The sequence below is a fragment of the Passer domesticus genome, chromosome 22, assembly GCF_036417665.1.
Source record: "Passer domesticus isolate bPasDom1 chromosome 22, bPasDom1.hap1, whole genome shotgun sequence".
Classification (NCBI taxonomy): domain Eukaryota; kingdom Metazoa; phylum Chordata; class Aves; order Passeriformes; family Passeridae; genus Passer; species Passer domesticus.
This window is the reverse complement of record NC_087495.1, coordinates 1,247,967-1,266,304: the sequence shown is the minus strand read 5'-3', so window position 1 is coordinate 1,266,304 and position 18,338 is coordinate 1,247,967. Positions and strand designations below refer to the sequence as shown.

Below are 18,338 nucleotides of genomic sequence, written 5' to 3'. Positions count from 1 at the left end.
CATGACACCCTCCAGTTGGTTACCATGGCAACGGCTACGACATCTCGCGAGATCTGCCGGCGCGGGCGATAGGTGGAGCACCAGTTCTCGCGAGAGTTGCGCGGGGGAGGAGGTGAGGGGACGGGCAAGATGGCGTCGGAGGGCGACCTGGGCAGGAAGTGGGACCGGTGTGTGGCAGACTCCGCCGTCAAGCTGGGTAAGGGCGGTGCGGACACGGCGGAGCGGGAGGGCCCGGGGAAGGGCGGCGGTGGTTCCCCCGGGCTCCCCGAGCCTGGGAGAGCGGCCGTCGGCGTGTCCCCGCCGCGCGAGGCCCAGTGTCCCCCGCCGCCCCAGGTTCGCCTCAGAGCGCTTGTGAGCCCGGGAGGGGCTCAGGGTGTCCGGAGGATCCGCCCTCATCGCTGGCCCCGGCGTCCGGTAGAGCCGGCGGCCGCGGGCCTGGCAAGGTGACCTTGGCCGCGGGCTCGGACCCCTGCCGGGCCCGCTCCCGGCTCTGCGCCCCGGCCCGGCCCCGGCTTACCGCGGTCCGGGCGCGTGTGGCCTCTGGCTACTCCCTGTGCTGAAGGTAACAGGTTTCCGTGGGAAATGTGCGCTCCGTAGGCAATCTGGGCGGCCTCCGGCGGGAATGAATGAGCGGCGGGCAGGCACGGCCGGCTCCTGGCGTGCCGCGACCTCGGCCGCCTCCGGCTCCGCTGCCCCGGTGGGTTGGGAATCGCTCCGTGCACCGCTGCTCCGCGCTCCCGGTGCGAGGGGCTGCGTTTATTAAAAGCAATAGGCAGCGTGACACGCTGAGGGCTTTGGCACGTGTCACTTGTACAGCGTGTGGAGTGTGACATTGAGCAGCGCCGTCCCTGTCCCAGCCCTGTGGTTGTGACTTTTCGTCAAGCAGGGCAACAGTTCTGTTGATTTTCTCCCGTATTTATTTCCTCAAAGTGAGAGTTGTGCACACGCCTCGGTGTTGTGCAGCAGAGCATTGCCGAGGTTTCACTGGGTGCTGTGAGTTGTAGGGGTGGTGGTGGCAGCACCGTGCTCAGCCTGTGCCCGGCTGCAGTGACACCAGGCAGAGCTTGTGTCTTCACAAAACATATTTACAAATCCAAGTCTTCAAATGCAGTGTGCAGAGCAAGAAATGCAGTGTCTGACACCAAAGTTATTCCTTGCATGTCGGTGCAGATGTCTCTTTTAGAACCATAAATAATATCTGGGAAATGTGAATGTTTATTTCTTGTAGCTGCAGTGGCCTTGTGCTTGAAAGCTGATGAGGAACTCAGGGGTTTTAGTTGCTTAATACTTTTCCATTAGAAAAGATGTTTAATAATTTTAAGTAAACCGAAACTTCCATTGTTTATAACAGACCTTTGAAAAGTGTCAAGTGCTCCAGAGCAGTGTTTTTCCGTATGAAATTCTACTCAGGTTTGTCTGACAAACATATCTGGACATGTTTATGTTTCCATAGCATTGGTTGCTTTATCATAAAATATTAAGTATGCCAAATTATAAACAAGAGCTTGTTCCATGCTGCAGCTGTACATGTCAGAGTCCTGTACATCCTCTGCCCTGGAGCTGAAGGAAGTGGAGACGGGGTTGATTTCACAGAATCCCAGAGTGGTTTGTGCTGGAGGGGACTTTACAACTCACCTTGTCCCTCCCCTGCCATGGCAGGGACACCTTCCACTGTGCCAGGCTGCTCCCAGCCCTGCCCAGCCCGGCCTTGGGCACTGCCAGGGATGCAGGGGCAGCCACAGCTGCTCTGGGCACCTGTGCCAGGGCCTGCCCACCCTCACAGGGAAGAATTTTTTTTGCATTATCCAATCATGTCCTGCCTCTGTCATTAGGAAGCCATTCCCCCTTGTCCTGTCTCTCCAGGCCCTTGCAAACAGTTTCTTTCCCTCTTTCCTGTCAGCTCCCTTCAGGTATTGGAAGGCTGCAATGAGGTCACCCCAAAACCTTCTTTTTTCCAGGCTGAACAATCCCAATTCTCTCAGCCTTTCCTCCCAGCAGAGCTGCTCCATCCCTCTGATCTTCCTGGTGCCTCCTCTGGACTCTTCCAGCAGCTCCAGCTCCTTCCAGGGCTGGGGCACCTCTGCAGGTGGGGCAGAGGGGCAGAGCCCCCCCTTCCCTGTGCCCACGCTGGGGATCAGCCCAGGGCAGGGGAGTTGTGCCTGGGCCGTGTCCAGCTTTCAGCCACAGCACCCCAGGCCCTCCTCCCTGGGCTGCTCCTCATCTCTCCATGCCTCAGCCTGCATTGATCCTGGGGGCTGGCCTGACCCACCTGCAGCACCTGCTCTTGCTAAACCTCATGGGATTCCCATGGGCCACTCCTGGAGCTTGCCCAGCTCCCTCTGGACAGCCCCGTCCTTCAGGTGTGTGCAGCCCTTGTGCCCGTCCCCTGCCCTCAGCTCAGTGGCCATCCCCTGCCCTCAGCTCGGTGCCCGTCCCCTGCCCTCAGCTCGGTGTCTGTCCCCTGCCCTCAGCTCGGTGTCTGTCCCCTGCCCTCAGCTCAGTGGCCATCCCCTGCCCTCAGCTCGGTATCTCACTTGCCCTCAGCTCGGTGCCTGTCCCCTGCCCTCAGCTCGGTGTCTGTCCCCTGCCCTCAGCCCTTGTGTCTGTCCCCTGCCCTCAGCTCGGTGTCTGTCCCCTGCCCTCAGCCCTTGTGTCTGTCCCCTGCCCTCAGCTCAGTGGCCATCCCCTGCCCTCAGCTCGGTGCCCGTCCCCTGCCCTCAGCTCGGTGCCCGTCCCCTGCCCTCAGCTCGGTGCCTGTCCCCTGCCCTCAGCTCGGTGCCTGTCCCCTGCCCTCAGCTCGGTGCCTGTCCCCTGCCCTCAGCTCGGTGCCTGTCCCCTGCCCTCAGCTCGGTGTCTCACCTGCCCTCAGCTCGGTGCCTGTCCCCTGCCCTCAGCTCGGTGCCCGTCCCCTGCCCTCAGCTCGGTGCCCGTCCCCTGCCCTCAGCTCGGTGCCCGTCCCCTGCCCTCAGCTCGGTGCCTGTCCCCTCCCCTCAGCTCGGTGTCTGTCCCCTGCCCTCAGCTCAGTGGCCATCCCCTGCCCTCAGCTCGGTGCCTGTCCCCTGCCCTCAGCTCAGTGGCCATCCCCTGCCCTCAGCTCGGTGCCCGTCCCCTGCCCTCAGCTCCGTGCCTGTCCCCTGCCCTCAGCTCCGTGCCCGTCCCCTGCCCTCAGCTCGGTGTCTGTCCCCTGCCCTCAGCTCGGTGCCCGTCCCCTGCCCTCAGCTCCGTGCCTGTCCCCTGCCCTCAGCTCGATGTCTGTCCCCTGCCCTCAGCTCGGTGTCTGTCCCCTGCCCTCAGCTCGATGTCTGTCCCCTGCCCTCAGCTCGGTGTCTGTCCCCTGCCCTCAGCTCGGTGTCTGTCCCCTGCCCTCAGCTCGGTGCCCGTCCCCTGCCCTCAGCTCGATGCCTGTCCCCTGCCCTCAGCTCGGTGCCCGTCCCCTGCCCTCAGCTCGGTGCCTGTCCCCTGCCCTCAGCTCCGTGCCCGTCCCCTGCCCTCAGCTCGGTGCCTGTCCCCTGCCCTCAGCTCGGTGCCTGTCCCCTGCCCTCCTGGCTCTGCCTCTGGCCTTTCATTTTGATTCAGGTTTCCCAGCCTGAAGGAGCAACAGAAGAATGAGAACCTGCTTTGCCTTGTGCACTGGGGAAAGGCTCTAGTCTGAGGATTCCCAGTGTTGGCTTCACGAGGATGTTGAGGAGAGATCTCAGTCTAATTCATGTTTTTCATCAGGTTGTCCAAAAAGGTCACGTGTGCTGCATCTCTTTATCTTCCCACCAGACCCAGTGGGCTGGGTTCAGACACGTGTTTCTCTTCATGTGTGAGGGCACTTTTGTGGTTTGTGTGCTTTTCCAATTGATCAGTAGCTGAAGCATTTGTGCTGGCAACCTCCTGCATGAATTGTGTGCTGACAACACACATTTTTCCGTGGCATCCCAGTGGGAATGATTGTTTTCTCTGCAGGGACATTAAAACTGTGAGTGGTTGGGTTGATTTGTTTTGTAATATTACTGCAAAGTTTGCTGGAGTTTCCAGTATAAATTATCAAGGGTGGTTGTTGTACTGAAAAGAAAGAAGGAAATTAATTTTTTTCCTTGAGGATTTAGTTGTTATGTGGGGTACAGGATTTGGTAAAAGTCTTTTTTTTGTCAGACTTTTCCCTTTGGAGGCTGCAATTTCCTTCCCAAACACTCCTTTACATCCTTCCCAAGTGCTACAGCCAGGGAGATCTTCCCAGCCAATGGCTGGGGAAAAACAAACAATGTGATTAGCCCAGTGTTTTCCCATTCCAGACTCTCTAAATAAAGGGAAGCACTGAATTTCGGTGCCTTGCATGCACGACATTTCCCAGTGTCTGTGAGAGCTGTGCACAGATAACTCCTGTGGATTGGTTTGAGGGCTGGTGGCACATGGGAAACAGAAAAGGGGGAGAAGGGGAGGTGGAGCTCCCAGGCTGGCTTTAGTAGCAGAAATGTGGTTTAAATTGCAGCTGGGGCTGTGCTGCCTGTCCTTAGCCCATCAGGATTCCCCGTGTAAGTCGGGGTTTGTCCTGAGCTCTGTTTGTAGTTGTGCAATACTGTTTGAGTTGGAGACCAGGCTCCTGAAAAAAACTTGATCTCCTGCCACTAAAACTTCCAAAATAAATATTTATCTTGTGTTGCATCTTTTGAAATGCTGTATTATGTTTTTGAGCTCTTGGTCACTACCTGTGTGGATCTTGTAATTTAGTATTAACTTTTTCCTGTTAGTTCCAAACGGAGGATGTTGTCAGGCGTTGTTAGGACAGGATTTCATTTCAAAGAGTAGGTAAACCTTTTTATGTCTGCTCAGAACATTGAGCCATTGTTAAATGGAGCCTGTGGTCACCTCGTTTTTATTAGCATGATATTTATTTGTTTTGCTAATGATGAGGCTGTATCCAGGTGGTTTTGTTCTCTTCCATTCCAGATGCAGTTGTGAGCTTGGTGTTTGTGTGAGAGGACTGGCTTTGTTTTCTTAGCTGACCAGGGGATTTCTGCTGGACAATCCAGGTCCTGCTGGCTCTGGCTGTGCACCATCCTCAGGCATTTTCACCCAGGCAGTCATTTAAATAATTTAACTCTCTGTTCCTATTTTTCATTCTGATACTGATTTTCCTGCAGAAAAGCTACTTGTTCTTTTCTTACAGAAAACTTGTTTGTTTGGCATGTGCTAGCAGAGACTTGAACTAGCCTGGCTTTCTTTTCCTTCCCAGCTTGCAAACCTTCCTCAGTTCCTGTGTCCTCTCCAGCCTTCACAGCCATTTCTTCCTTTTCATCAGTAGAGCTCTGCAGAGGAGGGGTGATGAAGTAAGCACTGCCGTGGTCTTCCTCCATCCTGCAGGCTCCAAACCTTGTTCAAAGGGTTGGTTTGTTTGTTTAACTGATTGATAGTTCATGGCTGTTTATTTGGAAGGACAATTACTCACAGAAGATTGACAGAGGTGTTTTTTTGGTGAAAGGCTGTAATTTTGGACAAATTATTATTATGTGCTGTTTCCAGGGGACAGAGAGGCAATAAAGAGTAGAGTGGAAGAGAGGGAGGTTTATGTGCCCTCATGCCTTGGTTTGTTTGGAAGTTGTTGTTGTTTTAAATGAGTTGAAGGCTGTAATTTTCCTGATACTGGAAGGTAATCCTAGGGAAGCTGTTTGCTTCTTGACTTGTGTGTGAAGTTAATTTTTTTTTTGGGAGAGAAATGTTTTGATGTATGTCTGTGATTGACCAAAATTCAGCCTGGAAGCTTGTAAATAACCCAGTGTAGTGATTTCATTTTCCTCTAATCCTCTGTTTTGACATCTGAAAATAAAATGCTTCTAATTTCCATTTAATAGAGATTTTTTTAAGGGAAAAGGGCACTTTGAATTCTGCAACTGTTAACATGATTTCTTCTGCCTTTCATCATCTGGCCTGCTTGAATAGCTGTTCTCTTAATGGCAAGGATGAAATTGTATTGCTTGTGTCATTCCACAGATTGGATATTTCAGAAAGAATCATTGTATGGATTGCAATGTCAGTATTTTTAAATAATCCTTCACATGGTTATGAATAGGATAAAGTCAGTCTATATAATGATAAAACTTGATTACACTTTCTGAAAACTGGATTAGACTTTGTCTAAATATACAAAAATCCTGAAATTCCTGTTTTGAAGTGTTTTTTTGCTTGGCAGTTGTGTCATGGCCATCCCGTCTTAGCTACCAGGCCAGAAGGCTTGTTCCAAACTCCTTTGGGGTTTTGTTTTTAGTGCTGGAGAGCATGGATCTTATGTGAGCACACAGCTGCATTGTTGTGTGAGCTTTGTTGGAGCCCCAAGTTATTTTTCCTGGTTGTACAGAAGATCCAGCTCCACTGGTTGTGTCTTGCAGCAGACCAAGTAGTGTAAATATGAGCTGCTCATGGCTCAGGCTGTGCAGGGAGGCAGTACAGACAACAAAAAATGTTTTCCTTGGAAGAGGTGGGCAATGCTGTTCTGAGAATGGGCTTTTAGTCAGAATCTAACAGCAATTTTTAGTTATGATGTTAGCAGAGCTCAGAATACAATATCCATTTACAAATTAAGGGAGTAATATCTTCTGTTGGAAGAAAAAGACAGGAAACTCTTCAGGAATCCAGGTCTCCTGCTAAGTGCATTGTGCCCTGCTGTTCCCTTGGTTGGCTCTGGATGAGTCAGGGAGCTGTGCCCTGCTGGGGTGTGCCCCTCCAGCTGTGCCAGCCTGCTTTTGGTGGCTTTGGGACAAGAGAACCTGAGAAAAGAGCTGTGGCAATCCATCTGCAGCTTCTGCACAGCCCAGAGCTCCCAAGCTCTGCTCCACGGGAAACGAGCCCAAAACGCCCCGACTTCCTGAACCTCTGCACTAGTGCATTGATGGGATGCCAGCTCTGCCTTTTTTGGAGGTGGCATGCAGTGGCAGTGCCCACGGGAAAGAAACTGTAGCCAAGTGATATCCTGGACTTTGGTCCTTGAGAACTTACAGCAGTAGGTGGAAACAAGACTTTGGTTTTTTGTATATCAGAAACAGTTTTCTGAGAAAATTCTTTCAGGGCTGCTGGCACATCCTTGGTGATAATAAATGAATAGCGAGAGGTTTGAGAAGGATCAGGCTCCTTTTCTCTTCACTCCTGCCAGTGAGACACCCCTGAAACTCTTCTTGCTCTCAGTTGCCTCTGCTTCTGAGCTGGGCCAGCAGACGTCAGTACTGGCCAGCCTGTGCTGAGTGGGTGTGGAGCAGCAGCATTGCCAGCCCTCACAGCTGGGCTGCAAAAGCCCTGTGTGGTGTTTACTCCTGCTAAATCTTTTCAGCAATGTTACTGTTTTTATTAGCAGAACATGTAACTGCAGTAAGACAAGGTAATGTTTCCTGTCAGAGGGGTATTTTCTGTGTTATGAGAATATTGCTGATTCTTATCCAGGAGCTTCTAGAGCAAGCACAGTCCTGGTTTGTCTAAAAGCTTGGTGCATCACTGATCTGAGAATCCCAGAATGGTTTGGGGTGGGAGGCATCTAAAGTTCATCCAGTCCAACCTGGCCCTGGACACTTCCAGGGATGGGGCAGTTCCAGCTTCTCTGGGAAATCTGTGCCAGGACCTCCCCACCTTCACAGGGAGGTTGCACTGTGTCATCATAGAGCAGCTTCACTCCTGTCCCCCTTTTAAAGGAGGGAGAAAACGTTTGTGCCCTCAGGTGAGACAGTTCATTCACCAGTCTGTGGTGTGAGGTTGAAGTTCCTGGTGCAGGGTCTCTGTGCTTCCTTGGGACAGCACAGACCCTTGCTGCTGCTGCCTGTGCCTCTGCAGCAGTGCTGGTGTGTACTTTGAGCAGCACTTGACCTGACCCTGAGTGCCTATGGGTGAAAGCAACCCCTGAAAGCATGTTGGGATTTTTGAGTATAATGATATTTGGATATTAATAGTTTGTTAGTCCAATTTTTCTGTGTTACTACAGTCAGATGCTAGTATAAAACAAAACTCTCTTTTTTTCTGTTTCTTTCTTGAGTACTTGGTATATAATTTCACTCTGTTTTCTTCCAGTGTCCATGCTCATTTTTCTGTCTGCTCTGCAAACAATCCACACCACAGGGGAGATGGGAATGAAAGCTTCAGAGTTGGTGTTTGAAGAAAATCTGATTCCTGCCACTAAGACCTTGCAAAGAGTCTGCTTAAAATTAATTCCCTCCGTAAATAAGTGATTTCATGGTCTTGGATTTCTAACTGGTGCTGAGTGCTGCCCTGTGAAGGCCCTGGTGTACGAAGGCAACTTCCCTCCACATTTTTACAAAGCAATTCTTTATGTATCTTGTCAGAGTGGGACTGGAGGCTGAAGCTTTCCGTTTTGTATTAGTGTGTGTGGAATGGCAAAGGAAAAGAACAGTTTTCATTTTGGGATTAAGTAATTGAAAACCTTCCAGCTGCTATAGTAACAGCAGCACATCTGCCAGATGTCAATGAGCATATTTTAATCCTTCTATTTTAAGTTTCAAGCTATTGAAGCAAAGTACATGTAGGTGTGGCTGTGTTAGTAGCTGCCTCAGCCTGTAGCTACTTGGGTAGCCTAGGAAAGAGCCGTGTAGTATCACTGTTGGAGTGACTGCTGATTAAATTTATAGAAAAGCTTTTCCCAGATGTTCTTACGGGGCAGGAGCCCATCCTGAAGATTTGTGTTCCTCTCTGAGACACTTTTATGATGTCCTGTTGGGTATGCAGCGTGTGCTCTCCTCCTGTTAGATTGATTGGAGGTACCAGGACGTTTTTCTTGGAAGGTGTAAGAGCCAAAAGAGGAGAAAGAAAAAGTTGTGGTGCCTGGGCTTGCTGCCTAATGCCAATTCCGTGTGGCTGTGCTGCATAGTGGGGAGCAGGGCTGAGGTGTCCACACAAGTGTCCTGTCCCCTGTTGACACTGTAAATGAGTTTAGGCTGGAGTGATGAATGTGGGGTGGAAGAGGCTGTTTTTCTAGTTAAACATTTTAAACTGTCAGAGAAGGTGAAAAATGGGTTGTACTCTTTCCTGTGGCCTTTTCCTCCAAAGAGTCTGTCAGGCAAGAAAGGGAGGGAAAATGTGCCTGGTGTGGATCAAGGCCTTTGCTTTTCCATGTTCGTTTGTTTTTATTGTAAGATAAACCTTTCATGTTTTATTGTTATGAAGTTAAAGCCTGGCCTAGAGGTGCTGATCTTTAGGAGGAACAGCTGGAGCGTCCCTGGTCAGGTGGGAGGCTCTTTGAAGCGACATGTTGCCTCTTTAAGAGGAAATGGAGCATGTGAGAACTTCAACCTGTAAAACTCATCATCAGCTCTGCCATTGTTTATCTCTGCTGTAACTTTATATAGAATTAAAGTGAAATGCTTTACTTTGCTCCCGAGGCAAGATGGTTTTGCTCCCCCTTGGTCTTGGAGACACAGGAAATGACCACATAACCACAAATACTTTCTAGTGGAATGAAGATGAGTGACAAACTTCCCACAGAAAGAGATTCTTAACCAGGCAGGCTAAGGAATTAAATGTAGCTGAAGGCTCTGGTTTTAAGTTAAAACCAACTTCTAACTGTGCAACCCAAGTAGAAAAGAGCAAATGCTGTCCATGCAGTGGCTGGTGTGAGGGGCAGAGCTGGTGTTCCTGGTGGACAGGGCATTGTGATCACAATGGCTTTGAGCACAGGCTGTGCCCCAGTCAGGAGAGGAGTGACCCAAGCTGCCTGGGAGATTAGGAGAGCTAAGGTGCTTTATTGGCTTTGTTTCTCAGGTTGCCTTCTTGCACAGAAGGCCAGAACCCATTAGCTCTCAGATCTCCTTCACTTCTCTGTAGCATTTTCATTACTTAAAGCAAGGTCTTAGCTATCCTCCCATCAATTTTTGGTACTCACTGTCACTGTAGACTCCTTACAGCTGGAATAAAGTGCAGTGATAGCCTTTAAAATTGCACAAAAATGGATTTGCATGAAGAAGAACAATGCCTTCAAACGAGCTGCTTCAGAAAAAGCTTTCTTAAGACAGTTTTTTCTAAGTCAGTCATGCTGCACCACATCTGTTTAACAGTGGTGTTGGTGTGGGGGAAGGCCTAGTTTGTGTTTTAGGCTTAGTCTGAATTGCAGTTGACATAAATAATAAATTCTTCACCTTTAAGTAGCTTCCCCCATGGCCAACAGGAAGCAGCATTGATGGCATGTGAGTGCAGCCCTTACAGAGGGGCTGTAATGTGAGAGAACATCTGAAGGAGGTGAAGAGACTACGAGATAATGATAATTTCTGTAAGTAAATGGAAAGAAACTGTATTAATTATAGCTGCTTCCTTAGAGCAGGGTTGTGTTAAGACAAGACAGGAAGCAGTTCACCACCAGGCTGGTGAGAAGAATGTGGGTTTGACTGGTAAAATGGAAAATGTGGTGACATGAGAAACTGCCCAGGCTGTGCATGGAGATGATGCAGGATTTGTCATCCTGCAAATCATTTCTCATTGATTAGCTAAGCTGTTTGGATTGGCAGAGAGGGTCTTCCCAGGGACAGGAAGCATAGGACAAGGATTGCTCCCTCATGGCAGGGCTCCTGAGCTGGCCACTTCAAACTGGTGCTGTCTGAGCAGAGAGAATCCCCCCACCAAGTCCTCATCAGCTCTGAACAGCCCAAAGCAAACTCAGTACGGGCTGGCAGAGGATCCAGGCCAGGGCACCAAACAGGATGGATCCTGGCACACAGAAATTATCCTTGGTGGCATAAAGACTGGGAGAGCCAGCAGCACAGGGAGGGCAGGAAGGCTCTGCTGGGAGGGGGTGGGGGTTGGAGGGTGAGCTGTGCCTCGGAGGGAGCCCTGGTGTCTGTTCCAGGCTGAGGGTGAACATTGCTCAGTGCACAGCTCTGAGCGAGCTGCTCCAAGCAGTGTCTCTTACTGTCTGAAAGGCACAGAACCCCGAGGCTCTGAGCAGACACCTACGGATCCCAGATTTTCCCTTAGCTGTGCAAATGATCAGGGTGAAAACCTGACCTTCAGTGCAGCACTCGGGCTCTGAAATGTCTGGGGGAGTTATGTCAGGATTGCTTGGCGGGCGGTCAGAGCTCTTCCTGCATGTTTTGTAAGCCTACTCCGAAGTTGTAATGACCTGGTAAAGTAGTTACCTCTGGCACAACTGGAAATCTGCAGTAAAATGCAAAGGGTTTTCAAACCAACTCCCTTTTGCAGCTCTCAGTAAATGCAGAGAGTAGAGTCGTAACACAGAGTGAATGTGGGGCGCTTTGCTCAGGTCATGTTTGCTTACCTCTGTCCTAATATTCAGGTAATATTCCTAATGTTACCTGTGTCCTAATATCATCACCAAAAAATGTGGGATGCTTAGTTAAGTACAGGGTGGTGCAGCCTATGTGCTGAGGATGTCAAGTATTCTTTGAGTAATCTTTTCTACAAGAGAAACTATCTAAGTACTTTTTACAAGGAAAAAAGATGAAGAGCACAAGGAAACTTAAAAAAAAAGAAACAGCATCCTGTATGCCACGAGAGTACAGGATTCCTTGGCATTGTTCTGTACTCAGCCCACTTACATAATGCTTTCAACAGGATCATGTGCTTTTAGGAATATAAAAAAAGGATGTATTTTAATTAACAAACACATAATATTTAATTTCTTGTATTGAAAGGAGGGAGTTGAAACCTATAACAGGATGTGTTTGCTGCAATATAAACCTGAAGCTGTTGGTTTGTTTTTTTAATGAGGATGTGCATGACTGGTTTATTTTCTTTTTTCAAACTTTTGTACTTCCGTGCCTTATCTAAAATTCCTCTCTTCAGTGGACATGATTAAAGGTAGAATTTGCCCAGTCAGCTGCAAGTTTTCACTGTGATATTTGTTGGGTCTTGAGAGGAGTTTTGCAGACTTGCCTGACGTCTTATACAAAATCAAAAAATTATTTTTAAATATGCTGAGTTTTTTTTAGTGATGCTAAATAATTTTGTTTCAACTGCTGCAGTTATTTCTATGTATAATATAAGGATGTGAAAAGCCATTCATTCCTAATGTGTTTAAATATGCTCCATAATGAATGTTGTGGATGTGAAAGATAAGCAGCCTGGAGCTTTCTTTGTAAGGTATAGGGTAACACAAAGCTTCAAAGTTCTGCTGCCCTCGGGACACACATTGAAGCACTTAAAGGAGTGAGATAAACGAAATACAATGAGATATTCATCTGCAGAATCTGAAGCTCAAGGACACAATAAGTTTTCATTTAAAGTGTTTCTCATTTGCTGACAATGAGCCAAATAAATTTTAATTCCACATTGTAGATGGTGACAGAAATTCAGGAACTTTCCCTAGGAGGAGAGTTTGGTTTTTTTCCCCAGATATTTCTGATAATGTACTTATTACATAATGTTGAGATTCTAATGTGAGTTAGCTGCTTACAGTTACTTAAGAAAACAGGAAATTTTTTTTTCAGATTTGTTATGTAAGAACTCTCTGGTTTGGTGTGCTGAAATAACATGTAGCTGGGTAGTCATAGTCTGGTGTTCATAGTCTGATATTCCTCAGTTGGAATAAAGACTTACTGTAAAGAAATAAATACTTTTCCATTACTTGGCTTTATCTTTGTTCTCACCTGCTGCATTTCTTCTTACAGGTGCTGGATTCGGATTAGGAATTGTTTTCTCAGTCATCTTCTTCAAAAGTAAGTACACTGCATTAATCCTGGCTGCCTGGCTTCCCACTGTCCATCTCTTGTAGGTACAGCTAGAAGCCTTTGAGGCACACAGGAGTTCATCAGCTTGTTAGACCAATTCTTCCATTGTTTGGCCTGTCTTTTCCATTGAAGTGGAGTTCCCAGAACTTCTTGCTGTTGTGTACCAAGGTTGTTACCCACGGCACCTCCCTGAGCTCCTCCTGTGCTCAGCTCAGATCCTGGAATGGCAGGAGAGCCTGAGCCCAGTCCCTGGAGCTGTGTCTCAACTGGTGTGTGCCAGCCTCGCCAGGGCTGTAAAAGTGATCTTAGTTCTTCAGCTGTGCTTTGAAACAGAGTAACTTTCAGTAACACCTTGAATTCAGACATTGCTCTGTTAAATTCTAAACACTTGTTACTGTTACTCTTATTCTGTGGTGGGCTGGTTTGGAGGATTTTAGAACTTGAAACTGTCTACAATGAATCTTCTAGTAATTTGTTCTTTCTTGGTGCTTATAGAACAATATATAACCAACAGTTTTCCTTGACTTCACCTTTTCCTCTGTACTTGCCTCTTCCACAGGAAAGACATGGCCTATTGCATTTGGGTCAGGGATGGGGTTAGGAATGGCTTATTCCAATTGTCAACACGACTTCCAGTCTCCATATCTTCTCCATGGTAAATTTGTAAAAGTAAGTATCAACACATCTGGTTTGACACTGGCCCAAGGCCGGGTACCCAGGGAAGCCTGGATTACCTTCCCCTGTCACAGCTGGGCAGAGGAGAGGGGAAGAATTAACAAAAGGTTCATGAGTTGGGATAAGGACCGTGAGAAAAACATTTCAAGGGCAAAACAAGTTCAACTTAAAGTTGCACAGTGAATTTATTACTAACAAAATCAGAGGAAGGTAATGAGAAGTAAAAGAAGGCCTTGAAACCCCTTTTTCCCCCCAGCCCCTCCCTCCTTCCCGCTGACAGTGCAGGGGGACAGGAGGGTTGGGATCTTGGTCAGTTCATCACCCGAGGTTTTCCTCCCTTGTTCTGGGAGAGGAGTCCTCCCCCTGTGAGACCCTGGGGTCCCTCCCACGGGAGACAGTTCTCCACAAACTTCTCCAGTGTGGGTCCATTCTCATGAGCAGCAGTCCTCCCAAAACTGCTGCAACGTGAATTCCCCCCATGGTAAACAGTCCTGCCAAAACTGCTGCAGCGTGGGTCACTCTTCGTGGGCTGCAGTCCTCCAAGGACAGGCTGCTCCAGCCTGGGAGCAGGGACCCTCTCCCCATGGGGTGTTCCACTGGAACACAGCCTCCTCCAGGCATCCACCACTACACTGGGAGCACCTCTGCCACGGGCTGGGCGTGGATCTCTGCATCCCCCAGGGGGTGGGGGTGGATCTCTGCATCCCCCAGGGATCCCCAGGGGCTGGGGGTGGATCTCTGCATCCCCCAGGGATCACACGGGCTGGGCGTGGATCTCTGCATCTCCACGGGCTGGGGGTGGATCTCTGCACCCCCCAGGGATCCCCATGGGCTGTGAGTGAAGCTCTGCATCCCCCAGGGATCACACGGGCTGGGGGTGGATCTCTGCACCCCCCAGGGATCCCCAGGGGCTGCAGGGGCACAGCTGCTCCATCCTGGCCTCACCATGGCTGCAGAGGAATCTCAGCTCTGGCCCCTGGAGCAGCTCCTCCCCCTCCTTCTCTGCTGACCTTGGTGAAGAAAAGCTGTGCTTTTTTGATTTTCTTCTTAAGTCTGTTATCACAGAGGCATTCCCATAATCTCTAACTGGCTCAGCCCTGGCCTACAGCCTGTCCCTCTTCAGAGCCAGCAGGGATTGGCTCTGCTGGACATGAGGAGCTTCCAGCAGCACCTCTGTGCCCCTCCACTACCAAAAACCAGGCTGTGCAAAACCAGCACACAGTGCTAGCTACCACTGGTTGGTAACTGCTTTATTATAAGTCAGATTATGCATTTACATGGATATTCCTCTGCCTTTCCCAGAGGAGTGCTAGTAGGAAGAAACTTGTGTTGCCAAAGCTGGAATGTTCCCCTGTTCTTTAATATCTGGTGTGTTTAACAGTAAATTTACTAGGCTGAATACATGGAATTCGTTTAACAGATCCTGCAGGTAGCTTTTCCCACAGCCTGAAAACACAATAGAAATACATGTCAGAAAAGCAGAAAAACTAAACTAATATTTAAGATTCTTCAGACTTTAAAAGACATGAGCTGGGAAGAAACTGAGAGTCACGTCAGGTAGATCTGCTTGTGGAAGTAGGTCTTTGATCTTCTGTTGGGTTTTGGGGTTTTTTTTCAATATGAAAACACTGATCACTTGTAAGTTTTGTGGCTTGTTTGTCTGCATAATAAAGTAGTAAGTCTGGAAAAAAATGTACCTTGTAAGCAGTTTTGAAGAGGATCATTTCAATGAGTTCAGTATTAACACTGAAGTAAAATACTTTAACATATTTTACCATGATAAAGTAAAATTTTTAAGAATAGATTTATTAGCATGAACCATTTGTGCACAAGTGGCTGGCTGCAGTGCACCAGTCCACAAACTGACTCCATTCGTGTTTTCTTAATTTCTTCATGTGTCAGACTGGCCCTGTTCTCATGGTAATTTATCACTGTGGCTCCTGGAAACAAAAGGAATGTGTGTGTGTGTTTGGATCCAGAGAGCCATGGCCTGGTAAATGGTTCCAGTGCCACTGGTGGTGAGGCATCACCAGGACACATTTACAGTTACTTTAGCACTTCAGGAAGTACTGAGGTAAAATACTCTGCCAGGAGCTTCTCATGCAGGACACAGAGTGCAGAAGTCCCTCGTGTGTGGCTCCTCTGCTGGTGCAGGAGGCCTGCAGGCATTTCCAGGCCTCTCCTGGTGCTTGTAGAGCTGCAAGCTGAGCCCAGTGCTCCTTGGTTAACTGGCAGGTGAGCTTTTGCCAGCCTTCTGCAGCCCTGCCACACATACCTGCTTACAGATATCCTCTCTTACAGCTGCCTGTTAAAGGCAAATAGTAACAAGATTGCCCAAGAAATAAAATCTTTGGAGAGCAGTGGAGAGAAACTGACTTGGATGCAGCTGATCAGCATTGCCAGCTACTGCCCAGAATCAAAAATGTCTGGCTCTTCTGGCTGGATGTGTTAACATTAAAATGTGTTAGCACTCCACACCATCATGAGGGTGTTCCTCCAGTTCATGTCTCCAAAAAATGCTGGAGTGACATATCTGTGGCTTCGTGTGAGTGACAAATGCACTGCTCACATGTTCTGAGGGAGCATTTTCCATTCAAGGATGCTTGCTCCCAGGGATGTTGGGCAGCAGAAAACAGTGTCCAGTCACCCTAGGAAGGGTTTTCTTTGGGTTAAGGACTAATCTGGAGCAGGGTGGTCCTTGGAAGCATGAGGTAACTGGAAGGACACTTAGATGCCTGCATGGCACAAGACAAATACTTTCCAATGCACTGTCTTCATGGCTTCCTCTGGCACAAAGAGGCTGAGAGAGGGAGAACACAAAAGAAGCCATCTAATGGTTAATGTCATTAATTCCCTCCCAAATGTCATGTCATGGGTAATGGCTCTGGGATTATTACAACAAAATTACTTTGTTTCTCTTGGTTAGGAACATGGAAGATATTGTTGCATTTTCACTCATCTGGGTTTTTTTCCTAGAAAAGTTTGTTATAACCAAACTTTGTAGGATTTCCTTTACAAAACTGAGTTCTGTTCAAATGCTAACTTGTCAAAATGATAGAATCTGCAAAAAAATTGGCTTTATTAGAGGGAAATGTAACACAGATTAACTTGGTCAAAATTATTTCTAGTTTTCTGAACCTGTCAAGTTCACAGGATCACAGGAGAACTCGAGTTGGAAAGGACTGCAGGGAGCTCATGGGGGTTCCTGTGAGGTCAGACCAGGTTACTCAGCTCTTTACCCAGTTGGGATTGTTGATTCTTCAGGATCAAGTTCTTAATTCTGAGTCCTGAGTCAAAATGAGAGAGGAAATTGTAGAGCTGCAAGCTGAGCCCAGTGCTCCTTGGTTAACTGGCAGGTGAGCTTTTGCCAGCCTTCTGCAGCCCTGCCACACATACCTGCTTACAGATATCCTCTCTTACAGCTGCCTGTTAAAGGCAAATAGTAACAAGATTGTTGTTACAAGAGGACCTTCAAGACACTGAATATTGAGGAGATGTCATAGTGAGTTGGGTCATCACACTGCCCATCCTTTGGGTTAGAAATTCCATCATGAAACCCCAACACCAGTGCAGGAGCTATTCATCTAGACCAAAAAAATACTTAAAGTGCAGAAAAGTTCTAATTTGTGGTCAGACTATTCTGAGGCTTTTTAAGTAATTTGACCAAGTGGTTTTCACTGTGACTTCAGCAGAATTTAAAATCAACATGTCACAATTATTTCAAGGCTTAAAATGCTATGGCTGTGACTTACACAGCCTAGATTTGCTTGCAAAATGAAAATATCCTACTTTTCAGGTTATTTAGCCTGTATTATCACCCAAACCTCCCAGTCCTGTACTTTGATAGGAATGTGGATTTGTATTCATGTGCAAGAACACAAGAAAGCAACTGCAGCCTTTCCTCTTGCTCTTGGTGGCTTTGATCTCAGCCTGATTTCTCTTCAGCCTGTGAATAGTTAACTTGACCAGTAATGAGGGGGTGTTTGAAGTACCCAGTTTATCAGAATGGAGGGTTATGCCTGAAAACATGGCATGCTTCTGGCATGAAAATAGCTGCTTAATTCCTCCATATACAGCCTCTTGCTTTAGCAAAGGCTGAAAATGCTCCCTTACCCTCTGGAAATGTTACAGAGCTCCATGACTTGCTTTACATCCTGCAGCACCTTCCATGTGAGGAACCCAAATGGCTTTTTAATAATATAAGCCTTCTTGCTTTACAGGAACAGTGACTAATGGCTGAGACTATCCCAGTGGGAAGGAAGGAGAAATCAATGATTATTCCTCAGGAATACTGAAGTGCCCCTGGAATAAGCCAACATTCTTCAGTAACGATCACCAGTAACTCTTTATACTCCAACAAACTGTTTCTGTCTATGAAACAAAGTTCTGTTGCTTGTTTTGTATCGTGTCTGAAAAGTGCGAGGAAGAGCTCTTCTGGGAAATAAATAAAAGAAAAATGGCCTTCTCTGGTGTGTTGACTTTGTATGTGAGTGAGAGAGAGGGAGAATGGAAGCAGAGAACTTCATTTGGAGTAGGCAGCAGCTGGGACCACCTGGGCCACTGGGAGAGCTCCTCAGCAAAGGCAGCCATCGTCTGTTCCTCCCCACTCCTGAGAGCAACCCCCATCCACCACCCAGTTCAAAGAAGCATTCCCACCTCATAAATCACCCACTAGACCCCTGCTGCTTGTGTCGGTGTTTGGAGAGGAATATAAATACTCCTATGTCCTGTTTGTACAGTTGCCCTTTAAAATTGGAATTTTGTCCTCTCAGAAGAGGCAGAATCCAAGTGGGTAGATCCAAACTGTGTGATGGATGCAGCAAGGCCCTGCTGGCTCTTGTAGCTTTGGGTCATGGAGTGACCCTGTTTGAAACTTCCCAGGATGGTGGTGAGTTAAACACATCCTCGTGCCATCTGGCTCTCAGCTTACCCTTTCGGCTGATTGTTTTTGCACCCCTCTTCTGTGGGAGAGCAGAGAGTTTTCAGTGTCTGGCAGTGGGTCACAAC

General features: G+C 48.1%; 1 protein-coding gene and 1 long non-coding RNA gene across 2 annotated transcripts; both read left to right on the top strand.

Annotated features, from left to right (window-relative positions):
• The first annotated feature begins 85 nt into the window (after positions 1-85).
• MICOS10 (mitochondrial contact site and cristae organizing system subunit 10) lies at positions 86-17,796 on the top strand. The gene is made up of 4 exons (XM_064397384.1): positions 86-196; positions 12,597-12,644; positions 13,216-13,325; positions 17,552-17,796. The coding sequence occupies exons 1-4, from the start codon at positions 130-132 to the stop codon at positions 17,558-17,560; spliced, it is 234 nt and encodes a 77-aa protein (XP_064253454.1). The 5' UTR covers positions 86-129; the 3' UTR covers positions 17,561-17,796.
• On the top strand, positions 878-10,114 carry LOC135285269 (uncharacterized). The gene is made up of 3 exons (XR_010350209.1): positions 878-2,086; positions 2,237-2,360; positions 3,577-10,114. It is a non-coding gene; the product is annotated as an uncharacterized LOC135285269 (long non-coding RNA).
• Positions 17,797-18,338: the final 542 nt, after the last annotated feature.

Coding starts and splice junctions, on each gene's coding strand:
- MICOS10 (XM_064397384.1), top strand. CDS start 130: ATGGCGTCGGAGGGCGACCTGGGCAGGAAGTGGGACCGGTGTGTGGCA. Junction 197..12,596: donor AGACTCCGCCGTCAAGCTGG/GTAAGGGCGGTG, acceptor TTCTTCTTACAG/GTGCTGGATTCGGATTAGGA. Junction 12,645..13,215: donor CTCAGTCATCTTCTTCAAAA/GTAAGTACACTG, acceptor CCTCTTCCACAG/GAAAGACATGGCCTATTGCA.